Here is a 14,190-nt window from a genome sequence, read left to right on the forward strand (position 1 = left end):
CGTTTCCAAATCGGAATAGATGGCAATTGCTGATTATAAATTTTGTTTAAAGATTTATTATATATATTTTAGAATAGGTTTGAGGTTTTAAATTTTAATGTCAATTAGTTACCTACCATCAGCCGAAACTTTTGGCTGATGTTGTAATTGTCTTGAACTTAAGTTTGACATCTTTGTATCACCGCTATTTGCCATCAACATTGAATCAAGGTTGATGTTTAATCAAGGTATTGTAATGGTTACCTTCTCTAAAAAAAATCAGCAATAAGTGTTTTTTGTAAATGTTAGGTAGGAATTTCTTGTTAATAAATTTATTTTAAAGACATGTGTAAATTAATGTTAAGCCGGAACCTTAGCACTTCTTACGATACTAAGCAACATGCAACGACAAAGCCACAGACACTACGTTCGAGTCTGCTGCTTCTGTATCGCTGCAAACACTATCCGAAAATTATTTAAAAGTGGTTCTACTACTTTAAATATTAATGTAAATGGAAAAGAAACTGAGAAGTCACTGTTGTATCTCCAATGTTTGCATGAAGACGGGAGGCTTGGAACACATGAACAAGACAGTATTGCAGACTACTAATTAGGTCTTTAACAACGAAACCGTACGTTTCTGTGTTGTGGAGACGAGGAGAGGTAAACGACGTTGAAGGACGTATGGAATTCTACATCTCGTAGTTCCATGCTGTCTTAAAATTCGAAAAGACGTAGTTCCTATTTCGCGACACTGATCGCTCCGTGTAACGCGGCCAAGGTCTGGGAGACTGGAAACGAGCTAACGCCTGCCCGCGGGGTCGAGGGGCAGAGGCGTGCAAGGCCGCAGCTTCAGGTGCTGCAGTGCACAGGGCTCTCACCTCTCAGGCAACAGAGCTCGCGTCGTCGCGTGTCTTCCGAATTCACCGACCGGGAAACCTAGTGAAGAGGTACCGGTACCGAAGAATGTATAAAGGGGACACCTATGCGATTCTCTCTAGAACAGGGCTTAACAATTCGATGAAGATCGTGAGCACTTCCGCCCGCTGACGTCCTGCCTTTCGAGCAGAGCAGCAGTGGCGTGGTGGGGAGTGTATAACATTTCAGCTCCTCAACACCAAATTAAAACGTTGCATTAGGAGGTGTCTGCTTCGTGCAAAAAGGTCTTGAGTTCATATTGACGACAACAAGTAATTCTTCATTACAGACGTTTATTTACAAACAGAACTGACAGACTTCACAGATTCAACAACTGACTCTCCGAGCCAACCGCACTGCACATCCGAACTGGCAACTGACAACTCCTAGGTGTATTAATATCTTTCCAAACAATGAGAGTCTTTGACAATGTTTTGTTTATAATACGATAGCAATTCACGACTTAAAACTAAATTAGACATTACAGAATTTTAGTACAGATTAAAGTAAGTAAAAGGATCAGTACATATAAATTCTTACAAGCATAATTTCCAAATAGATTTTATAACATTTTTCTACCAGCTTCTGGATAACCTTCACCAGATTTGTACCGATGTTTCCATAAATATCTTGACATTTGATTCTGGATATTTCTTGAGTGATTTAGAACAACTATTTATATGTAAAATGATTTAAATCGTGTTTCAAAACGTAAATAAATCTTTTTAGCAATATTTCTTGATACAAATCGACTTTCGAAATTAGGTTATGAAACAGTTTTCACAAGTTTTCGTATTTTTGCGATCATAATATAGAATTTCTCCATAGAAACTTCCAGAAGTGTGCATTAAACGTTCATTTACAGACTTTCTCTTTAGCTGGTGAGTTTTTAAAAGTATCTTGTCCATATTATACGAAATAATTTAGCTCAAAACTGATAATTTATACAATTAATCAGAGCTACAGCAAACAGTGAGTCTTTCTTTTACAAAATGAAATATAATTACAAAATTGAATGAAAATAGGTTACTAACACTAATATATATTTACATTAATTCTATTTTTGTTCTTTCTGTGCAAAATGTCCTAATATTGACACAGTACAATATTTAAACATCACCAAAGTTTCCCTTTACATTTTACATATCTGTATCGACATCCCCTAAAAGTCTACAGTATCGAATACTTCAATATGTCCCAATATGTCCTGTAATGTTACACAACCCCCCCCATCAGCACTTCCACGTGAAACACGGAAGGGTTGATGTCCTTACATTACAAAACAGAAAAGTTTTACACATATCTTTGGTGTCTTCTTTCTTTAAGACCGGTGATCTTCTTTCTTGAAGGTCGGTGATCTTCTTCCTTAAAGGTCGGTATACCTCAATGCCACACACTGTATTTCAGTCTCATCTTCACAGTCCGTATGGTTTCCATATACACTGCAGGCTATCACAGGCTGCAATAGCACAGTCCGCTATGAATATACAGCATACAGTGGTCAAACCCAGTTAAACATTAGCAAAAGCATTTCATAGTCGGTGGACCGGTTTTTAAGGACACAGAAATTTGAATTCTCTAAAGTCTAATTACTCAAGAAAATTTACTCTAAATAATTTCTTAAAGCTAAGAGAGGATAGACTGACAGATGGAGAAAATTGATTATACATGATCACAGAATAAGTGTAAGATGCAATGTCAGAATACGAAAATGAAATATGACAGTTGCATAGCTAGGGTCCTAGTGCTCGACAAACACTTAGCACACAAAGAATGTATGCTCCCCTGAGGAATCAGATAAATACAACATAACAAAGTATACAAAAATATCCTGGTAAGATTACATATAAAAGTCTATAAACATCTATTATCTAAAATACTTTTTTACATTTTTTTATACAATTTCAGTTCGGTCACGTTTCGTAGGCCAAACAGTCTGCCAGAATTTGGGTAGACTAGACGGTAAGCATTCGGATGAGGATTGTCCTCAATCTTGAAAGGTCCAATGTATATGTCAAAAAACTTTTTTAATTCACCACTGATGGCTTTAGACTTCTCTTGTGTTTTAACAAGGACCAAGTCTTCAATTTTAAATTGAGTAGGCTTCAATCTTTTGTCATGTCTACATTTCCTCTTATCACCTTGAGATTGCAACAAAAGCCGAATTACGCACTAAAAAGAGCAAGATTTCATCAAGATATTCATTTTTCCAGATAGCCACTACAATTCGTTATGCGAGTATGCCAACGTTGAACAAGAGCTATACCGTGTCCATAAAAACCTGAACCAGCTGAAGCTAACCAATGTCTGACAGCTTTGAGGACAGCATCTGATTCTGGAAAACGCTGACCATTTCGTCCATTTATTGTGGGCCCAAACAGATGGAAGTCTGCAAGTGTTAAATCAGGACTGTACGGCGAATGTACTAGGATAGTCCGCCGACCATTGTGGCCGAGCGGTTCTAGACGCTTCAGTACGGAACCGAGCTGCTGCTGCTACGCTCGCAGGTTCGAATCCTGCCTCGGGCATGGATGTGTGTGATGGCCTTAGGTTAGTTAGGTTTAAGTAGTTCTAAGTCTAGGGGATTGATGACCTCAGATGTTAAGTTCCATAGTTCTTAGAGCCATTTACTAGGATAGTCCAGTCAAATCGGACGATAAGTTCCTTTGCCGCGAAACTGTTATGTGGGCTTGTGTTATCGTGCTGAATGTTCAAATTAGTCTCCTGCTCTGACCAACTACAGAAAATCGTACTTTCAACCTGCTGGCTCTAAGAACTATGGGACTTAACAAAAATGGTTCAAATGGCTCTGAGCATTATGGGACTTAACCTCTGAGGTCATCTGTCCCCTAGACTTAAAACTAATTAAGCCTACCTAACCTAAAGCCATCACACACATTTATGCCCGAGGCAGGATTCGCACCTGCGACCGTAGCAGCATCTCGGTTCCTTACTGAAGCGTCCAGAATGGGGACACAGAGGATAGTGCGATTGCAGAGACTTATTTCTGGCACTCCTCCAGTGAGACCCACATTCGCAACTTATTGTCTCGCACTATATTTATGGTGCCCCTGCCCCTGCCTATTACACTTATTACTCGCGGTTTTACTACCGATTCCGGTGAGAGTTCGGGCACTGTTTGTGCATCTGCACAGAAGAAGATGGTCAAATGGCCGGTGAGCCTTATATATACAGGGTGTTTCAAAAATACCGGTATATTTGAAACGGCAATACAAACTAAACGAGCAGCGATAGAAATACACCGTTTGTTGCAATATGCTTGGGACAACAGTACATTTTCAGGCAGACAAACTTTCGAAATTACAATAGTTACAATTGTCAACAACAGATGGCGCTGCGGTCTGGGAAACTCTATAGTACGATATTTTCCACATATCCACCATGCGTAGCAATAATATGGTGTAGTCTCTGAATGAAATTACCCGAAACCTTTGACAACGTGTCTGGCAGAATTGCTTCACATGCAGATGAGATGTACTGCTTCAGCTGTTCAATTGTTTCTGGATTCTGGCGGTACACCTGGTCTTTCAAGCGTCCCCACAGACAGAAGTCACAGGGGTTCATGTCTAGCGAATAGGGAGGCCAATCCACGCCGCCTCCTGTATGTTTCGGATAGCCCAAAGCAATCACACGATCATCGAAATATTCATTCAGGAAATTAAAGACATCGGCCGTGCGATGTGGCCGGGCACCATCCTGCATAAACCACGAGGTGTTCGCAGTGTCGTCTAAGGCAGTTTGTACCCCCACAAATTCACGAAGAATATCCAGGTAGCGTTATGCAGTAATCGTTTCGGATCTGAAAAATGGGCCAGCGATTCCTTTGGAATAAATGGCGGCCCAGACCAGTACTTTTTGAGGATGCAGGGACGATGGGACTGCAACATGGGACTTTTCGGTTCCCCATATGCGCCAGTTCTGTTTATTGACGAAGCCGTCCAGGTAAAAATAAGCTTCGTCAGTAAACCAAATGCTGCCCACATGCATATCGCCGTCATCAATCCTGTGCACTATATCGTTAGCGAATGTCTCTCGTGCAGCAATGGTAGTGGCGCTGAGGGGTTGCCACGTTTGAATTTTGTGCGGATAGAGCTGTAAACTCTGGCGCATGAGACGATACGTGGATGTTGGCGTCATTTGGACAGCAGCTACAACACGGCGAACGGAAACCCGAGGCCGCTGTTGGATCACCTGCTGCACTAGCTGCGCGTTGCCCTCTGTAGTTGCCGTACGCGGTCGCCCTACCTTTCCAGCACGTTCATCCGTCACGTTCCCAGTCTGTTGAAATTTTTCAAACAGATCCTTTATTGTATCGCTTTTCGGTCTTTTGGTTACATTAAACCTCCGTTGAAAACTTCGTCTTGTTGCAACAACACTGTGTTCTAGGCGATGGAATTCCAACACCAGAAAAATCCTCTGTTCTAAGGAATAAACCATGTTGTCCACAGCACACTTGCACGTTGTGAACAGCACACGCTTACAGCAGAAAGATGACGTACAGAATGGCGCACCCACAGACTGCGTTGTCGTCTATATCTTTCACATCACTTGCAGCGCCATCTGTTGTTGAAAATTGTAACTACTGTAATTTCGAAAGTTTGTCCGTCTGAAAATGTACTGTTGTCCCAAGCATATTGCAACAAACGGTGTATTTATATCGCTGCTCGTTTAGTTTGTATTGCCGTTTCAAATATACCGGTATTTTTGAAACACCCTGTATATGCCCGAAAGAACAGTTTCATATATAGATTTCTGGTTCAGAAGCACTTCAATCTGAGACGTTCATCTGGTAAGATCCCTTACTGCTCCTGTTGTAGGACAATGAGGGCAACAGGACAGTAGAAGATTGGAAAAATTTTGTTTCGTCAGCGCAGTCAGGCAAGTGAAGACTAAACAAAGGCGATGCAGACAGCGACGACTATGTATTCTCACAGCGTATATGTAGTGGCCACGTTTAAGGGGGGTAGGACGTCAAACGGGCCGACTCGGAGCAGGAGAGGCACCACAGGATATTTTATTTTCTACTGTCTACTTTTAGAAATAAATTCATAAAACTTTGTCAGCATGACCAGCAAGGATTCAGGATTCACACTCATAGCAGTGGAAGTGCAAAAACATAACAAAATAATTTTTTTAGATATGAAATTTCATCATTTTTCACTTAATTTTGGCTACATTTGTAGCTATAGGTACATTTTTCTTCACAAGTAAGAGAAATTCTTTGATGAATTTTGCGCAGCATACAAACCATACTTACAGGTGTATGAAACTCTAGAAATTTCCAAATCTATTAAAAACTGTGGTGAAAAATTGATATAATTGACTACAAAATTTGATTTTTTCTAAATATAAAGTTTAAAATGTAACAGTTCATTTATTTTTTCATAAATTCAATAAAATTGGTTCTGAGCACTATTGGACTTAACATCTGCGGTCATCAGTCCCCTAGACCTTAGAACTATTTAAACCTAACTAACCTAAGGACATCACACACATCCATGCCCGAGGCAGGATTCGAACCTTCGACCAAAGCGGTCACGCGGTTCCAGACTGAAGCGCCTAGAACCGGACGGCATAAATTAAATAGATTCTAGAATTTCAAACACTTGTAAGTATGGTTTGTAAGCTGCGCAAAATTCATCGAACAGTCTCTCTTACTTATGAAGAAAAGTGTACCTACAGCAACAAATGCAGCCAATAATAAGTGAAAAAATGATGAAATTTCACATGTAAAGAAGATATTTTGTTATGATTTTGAAGCCGGTCGATGTGGCCAAGCGGTTCTAGGCGCTTCAGTCTGGAACCGCGCAACCTCTACGGTCGCAGGTTCGAATCCTGCCTCGGGCATGGATGTATGTGATGTCCTTAGGTTAGTTAGGTTTAAGTAGTTCTAAGTTCTAGGGGACTGATGACCTCAGTTGTTTAGCCCCATAGTGCTCGGAACCATTTGAACCAATTTTTATGTTTTTGAACTTCCGTTGCTACGAGTGTGAATCCTGAATTCTTCTTAGTCATGCTGACAAAGTTTTATGAATTTACTTGTAAAAGTATTGACAGTGGAAATTAAAATGTCGTGTGGTGCCTCTCCTGCTCCAAGTGGGCCCGTTTGACGTCCTGCCCCTCTTAAGTCATACGCAGATGCTCTCGCAAGGTCTCGAGCTTTTGTGCTGTAACGCGAAAATCTTTCGCGGGATAACGCCAGCTGAGAAAGTGTGCAGATTAGGGATCGGCGGAGTGCTGGCACGTGATTGGCCTGGTCACGGCCAGGCCTCGAGTCCCTGATATTATGTGAGCCGGCGCGGGGTCGACCAGTGTGGTGGACGTTCTCCGGCGCTTCGCAACCGGTTTCAGTGCGTCGGCGTCCGGCGTCGGGGCTGACAACATGCAGACGCTCTCGCTTGTAGTGGCCGCCGCGTGCTGCTTCCTCAGCCAGCCTGCCGGTCCGGGACAGGTACTGAGCTACGCCGGTCAAATAGCATTCCAGACAGATCCGCCCAGCTTGATTGCCTTCTACGAGTCTGTCAAGAATGTTCTCAGCAGGACACTCAGGCCGAAGGACCGGGCGAAGTTCTTGGAGACACTGCGACAGCGGAAGGTTAGTTCTCAATTTGATGACTGTTGATGAGGAGGAAACTTTTGTGTTGTCATTAGTGATCGCCTGTTCACATTTATGAGAAACCAGGCAGTCTACTTTTTCGTTTATGTGATAAGATTTGTAGACGTCTGCTATCATTACAAGTTTTGCGGGATGTTATGATGCTAGTTAGAAGTCCTTATATAACTTAACTAGCTGACTATACGACGTATGTATTTATTCCAGTTCTATTAGTCCATCTCCTCTTATGCCTCTCTCTCTGGCCATCTCCTCCTCTCCCCTCTTGGTCCATCTCCTTCTTCCCCCTCTCTCTGTCCATTTCCTTATCCTCTGTTCCTGCCATCGCCTTCTCTCTCCTCTCTCTGACCACCTCCTCAACCCCACTATCTCTCCATCTTCTTCTGCCCTCCTCTCTGTCTATCTGTTACTCTCCCCTCTCTCCATTCATTTGCTACTCCACGAAGATGACGTGCTACAGATGCAAAATTCAACCGACAGGAAGAAGATGCTGTGACATGCAAATTATTAGCTTTTCAGAGCATTCACACAAGGTTGGCGCAGGTGGCGACACATACAACGTGCTGACATGAGCAAAGTTTCCAACCGATTTCTCATACACAAACAGCAGTTGACGGGCGTTGCCTGGTGAAACGTTGTTGTGATGGCTCGTGTAAGGAGGAGAAATGCGTACCATGACGTTTCCGACTTTGATAAAGGTCGGATTGTTGCCTATCGCGATTGGGGTTTGTCGTATCGCGACATTGCTGCTCGCGTTGGTCGTGATCCAATGACTGTTAGTAGAATATGGAATCGGTGGGTTCAGGAGGGTAATACGGAACGCCGTGCTTCTCACCCCTGTCTGTACATCTTCTTCCCCCCTCTGGCCATCACTTCCTGTCCACTCTATCTTTTCCTTATACTTTTCAAATTCTCATCCACCTCCATTTGTCCATATTCTTCTCCACCTTCTCTATGTCCAGCTCCTCCTTCCCCCCCTCTCTGTCCCTAATTGCTTCTTTCATTTGTCTGTCCATCTCCTTTTCCCTCCTCTCTCTCTGTAAACCTCCTCCTCTTCTCTGTTTCTGTCCATTTCCACCTCCCCTCTCTCTGTCCATCTCCTCCTTCCCCATATCTCTGTCCGTCTTCTCGTGTCCCCTCTCCGTCTGTCCGTTTCTTATTCCCCCCCCCCCCCCCCCCCCCATCATTCTCTGCATTATCACGCCTACCTGAATGGGAGGTTTGCTGTTTCTTACACCCACAGTACTTCTTTCCAGACAGCAAATAATACACCACTGGCCATTAAAATTGTTACACCGAGAAGAAATGCAGATGATAAACGGCTATTCATTGGACAAATATATTATACTAGAACTGACATATGATTACATTTTCATACAGTTTTGGTGCAAACATCCTCAGAAATCAGTACCTCCAAAAAAACCTCTGGCCGTAATAATGGCCATGATACGCCTGGACATTGAGTCAAACGGAGCTTGGATGGTGTGTACAGATACAGATGCCCATGCTGCTTCAACCCACGATTCCACAGTTCATCAAGAGTAATGACTGGCGTATTGTGACGAGCCAGTTGCTGGGCCACCATTGACCAGACGTTTTCAGTTGGTGAGAGATCTGGAGAATGTGCTGGCTAGGGCGGAGGGCAACAGTCAAACATTTTCTCTATCCAGAAAGGCCCGTACAGGACCTGCAACATGCGGTCGTGTATTATTCCGCTGAAATGTAGGATTTCGCAGGGATCGAATGAAGGTTAGGGCCACGGGTCGTAACACATCCGCAATGTAACGCCCACTGTTCAAAGGGCCGTCAATGCAAGCAAGAGGTGACCGAGACGTGTAACCAATGGCACCCCATAACATCACGCCTGGTGATACGCCAGTAGGGCGATGACGAATACACGCTTCTAATGTGCGTTCACCACGATGTCGCCAAACACGGCTGTGACAATCATGATGCTGTAAACAGAACCTGGATTAATCCGAAAAAATGACGGCTTGCCATTCGTGCACCCAGGTTCGTCGTTGAGTACACCATCGCAGGCGCTCCTGTCTGTGATGCAGCGTCATGGGTTACCGCAGCCATGGTCTGATAGTCCATGCTGCTGCAAACGTCGTCGAATTTTTCGTGCAGATGGTTGTTGTCTTGCAAACGTCCCCATCTGTTGACTCAGGTATCGAAACGTGGCTGCATGATCCGTTACAGCCTCACGGGTAAGATGCCTGTCATCTCGACTCCTAGAGATACGATGCCGTTGGGATCCAGCACAGCATTCCGTATTACCCTCCTGAACCCACCGATTTCATATTCTGCTAACAGTCATTGGATCTCGAACAACGCGAGCAGCAAGGACGCGATACGATAAACCGCAATCGCAATAGACTACAATCCGACCTTCATCAAAGTCGGAAACGTGATGGTATGCATTTCTCCTCCTTACACGAAGCCTCACAACAACGTTTCACCAGGCAACGCCCGTCAACTGCTGTTCGTGTATGAGAAATCGGTTGGAAAGTTTCCTTATGTCAGCAAGTTGTAGGTGTCGCCAACGGCGCCAACCTTGAGTGAATGCTCTGAAATGCTAATTATTTGCATATCACAGCATCTTCTTCCTGTCGGTTAAATTTCGGGTCTATAGCCCGTCATCTTCGTGGTGTAGCAATTTTAATGGCCTGTAGTGTATATGGTTCAAATTTTCTTGAAATTGATCCAAGGTTTTAGGAGGAGCTTTTTACCCACAGCTTTTTTCGTTGTGCACACACACTGATCAGCCAGAACTTTATGACCACCTACCTTGCAGCCGGTGTGTCCACCTTTGGCACGGATACAATGGCGACAGTTCGTCGCACGGAAGCCGTGAAGCCTTGGTAGGTCGCTGGATTGAGCTGCCACCACATCTGCACATACAAGTCACTTAACTCCCTAAAATTACGGAGTGGGGAAGGGGGTGATGAACTCTGACGCCACGTTCAGTCACATCTCAGATGTGTTCTATCAGGTTCTGATCTGGCTAGTGGGGGGTTGGGGGGGGGGGGGAGAGGCAACACATCAATTGGAGCTCGGTACCATGTTGTTCGAACCACTCGGTCACACTCCTAGCCTTGTGACATGGCGCATTGTCTTGTTGAAAAAGGCCATTTCCATCGGGAAACTTAATCGTCATGAAGGTACGTACCTGCTTTGCAATAAGTGTACGATATTGCTTGGCCGTCATGGTGCCTTGCACGAGCTCCATTGGACCCATGGATGCCCACGTGATGAATACTCCTCAGTGCTTAATGGAGCCGCTGCCAGCTTGTCTCCATCCCGCAGTAGAAGAGTAAAGGAGCTGTTCTCTTGGAAGACGACGGATTCACGCTCTCCAATTGGCATGATGAAGAAGGTATCGGGAGTAATCAGACCATGCAATGCTCTGTCATTGCTCCAACATCCAGTGCCTATGGCCACGTGCCCATTTGCCCATTTTTGTGATAGCTGCGACACATGCAGGGGGGCGTCGGCTCCGGGGGCCCATCGTTGGGAGTGTTCGATGCACTGTGTGTTGAGACACATTCGTACTCCGACCAGCATTAAAATCTGCTATTAGTTCAGTCATGGTTCGCCGCCTGTCCTGTTTTACCAGAATGCCCAGCCTACGACGTCCAACATCTGTAATGAGGCGTGGCCGCCCAAACCTTGGTTTCGCCACGCGTTGAAGACCCTTACCACAACACTTCTCGAACACTCGACAGGCCCTTCAGTTTCCAAAATGCTCATGTCGGGCCTCCAGCCCATCACAACCTGCCGTCGGTCAAACTCAGATAAATCGCGTCCTTTCACATTCTACACACGAACAGCTCGTTCACTGCTACTACATGCGCCACGTGTGTCTGTCTGACTAGCAGTCATTCCTTGCAAAGTGACACTGCTGGCGCCTGGGCCGGGTTTATATCGATGGTAGGTCGTTCGTCATAATGTACTGGTTGATCAGTGTACACTGACGGAAAAAAAAATCGCAACACCAGTAAGGAATTCTGCGACATAAATGGAAGTTGGTAGGAGTGTTTCTGCATCTGAAAGATGATGTCTGTTCCAGTTTCTCGCCAGTCTCATGAAAGTGGTGCTGGAAGCGCTACTATGAGAAAGCAAATCAGGTACAGCGCTAGTTACATTTGAGATTGGGCATAATAGTTGACGTTAGCAAGAGTGCCTTTAAGGCTACAAAGCCGCCACTGTCAACACCCCACTGAGTTTACACGAGGTCGCGTAATAGGGCTCCAAGAAGAAGGAAGTTCCTTTTGCAATACTGCAAAAAGACCTGGCGGGAAGCTAGCCACCGCACATGATTGTGGGCAGCAGTGGTGAAGAGAATGTACGGTCACAAGAGGACCGGGACCCGGACGGCCACGTGGCACTACCGAGGGGGAAGACCATCGTGTTCGGCATCGTACTGCACCTGCGGCAGAGATTTGAGCAGCAGTTGGCGCCACAGTGAGACAACGAACTGTTACAACTAGGTTATTTCAAGGACAGCTCCGAGCAAGACGCCATGTAGCATGGATTCCACTGACCCCAAATAACAGCCATTTGCAACTTCATTGGTGTCAAGTGAGAGCACATTGTAATGTGCGTTTTTTAAAAGTGGGAAGGAACTCCTACTAGTGATGATATTATTACAGACGAGACGCAATCTCGGGTTGAACAAGAATAAGAAATAAAATTACCCGTGCTCTTTTTAATGGAACAATTCTGATATTAACCATCACTGATTTAGTTGAAGTTCACAACACTTAAAACTGGATATTCCAATGGAGGATTGAACTTCTTTCATTCCGAATACATTTGAATCAGTACTACGCCTGAGCTCATTTCCCAAAGTACGAGTGCATACGGTATCGAGCTAAATTTGTGACTCGATTAAGGATTTCTTGGTTGGAAGGAAGCAGCATGTTATCTTGTATGGAGAGTCATTGACAGACTTGGCAGTGACCCAAAGACTGAGTTCCGATTCTTGCTGTTTATGTTGTACATTAAAGACCTTACAGTATTAATACACAATTGGCCATTAAAATTGCTACACCAAGAAGAAATGCAGATGATAAACGGGTATTAATTGGACAAATGTATTATACTAGAACTGACATGTGATTACATTTTCACGCAATTTCGGTGCATAGGTCCTGAGAAATCAGTACCCAGAACAACCACCTCTGGGCATAATAGCGGTCTTGATACGCCTGGGCATTGAGTCAAACAGACCTGGGATGGCGTGTACAGGTACAGCTGCCCATGCAGCTTCAACACGATACCACATTTCATCAAGAGTAGTGACTGGCGTATTGTGACAAGCCAGTTGCTCGGCCACCATTGACCAGACGTTTCAATTGGTGAGAGATCTGGAGAACGTGCTGGCCAGAGTAGCAGTGGAATATTTTCTGTATCCAGAAAGGCTCGTACAGGACCTGCAACATGCGTTCGTGCATTATCCTGCTGAAATGTAGGGTTTTACAGGAATCGAATGAAGGGTAGAGCCACGGGACGTAACACATTCGCAATGTAACGCCCACTGTTCAAAGTGCCGTCGAAGCGAAGAAGAGGTGACCGAGACATGTAACGAATGGCACCCCATAGCATCAGGCCGGGTGATACGGTAGTATGGGGATGACGAATACACGCTTCTAATGTGCGTTCACTGCGATGTCGCCAAACACGGATGCGACCATCATGATGCTGTAAACAGAACCTGGATTCGTCCGAAAAAATGACGTTTTGCTATTTGTGCATCCAGGTTCGTCGTTGAGTACACCATCGCAGGCGCTTCTGTCTGTGATGCAGCGTCAAAGGTAACCGCAGCCATGGTCTCCGAGCTGATAGTCCATGCTGATGCAAACCGCGACGAACTGCTCGTGCATATGGTTGTTGTCTTGAAAACGTCCCCATCTGTTGACTCAGGGATCGAGACGTGGCTGCGCGATCTGTTACATCCATGAGGATAAGCAGCCTGTCATCTCGACTGCTAGTGATACGAGGCCGTTGGGATCCAGCACGGCGTTCCGTATTACCCTCCTGAACCCACCAATCCATATTCTGCTTACAGTCATTGGATCTCGACCAATGCGAGCAGCAATGTCGCGATACGATAAACCTCAATCGTGATAGGCTACAATCCGACCTTTATCAATGTCGGAAACGTGATGGTACGCATTTCTCCTCCTTACACGAGGCATCACAACAACGTTTCACCAGGCAACGCCGGTCAACTGCTGTTTGTGTATGAGAAATCGGTTGGAAAGTTTCCTCATGTCAGCTCGCTGTAGGTGTCACCACCGGCGCCAACCTTGAGTGAATGCTCCGGAAAGCTAATCATTTGCATATCACAGAATCTTCTTCCTCTCGGTTAAATTTCGCGTCTGTAGCAGGTCATCTTCGTGGTGTAGCAATTTGAATGGCCAGTGGTGTAGTAACCTCAGACTGTTTGCAGCTGATGCGGTTATCTACAATGAAGTACAGTCTCAATGAATCTGCACAAATATGAAGTCGGCTGTGACTTTTCAGGTGGTGGTAGCTGCTGTTGTGACTGCTAGGAGGCGCGGCTGGTGATAACAGCACGGCGGCGTCGATATTCAACCCGGCCAGGACCAGGCTGTACGCGTGCGTGGGGAAACGCTCGAGCTCACAATGTC

At 44.8% G+C, this 14,190-nt stretch overlaps 1 protein-coding gene across 1 annotated transcript in view; it reads left to right on the forward strand.

Annotated features, from left to right (window-relative positions):
• Positions 1-7,234: 7,234 nt before the first annotated feature.
• Positions 7,235-14,190, forward strand: part of LOC126312017 (phospholipase B1, membrane-associated-like) — a 135,589-nt gene continuing 128,633 nt past the window's right edge. The window contains exon 1 of the mRNA XM_049992238.1: positions 7,235-7,513. Within this exon, the coding sequence (XP_049848195.1) occupies positions 7,301-7,513 (213 nt within the window). The 5' untranslated portion in view covers positions 7,235-7,300. The remainder of the gene's footprint in view (positions 7,514-14,190) is intronic.

The sequence above is a fragment of the Schistocerca gregaria genome, chromosome 1 (genome assembly GCF_023897955.1).
Source record: "Schistocerca gregaria isolate iqSchGreg1 chromosome 1, iqSchGreg1.2, whole genome shotgun sequence".
Classification (NCBI taxonomy): domain Eukaryota; kingdom Metazoa; phylum Arthropoda; class Insecta; order Orthoptera; family Acrididae; genus Schistocerca; species Schistocerca gregaria.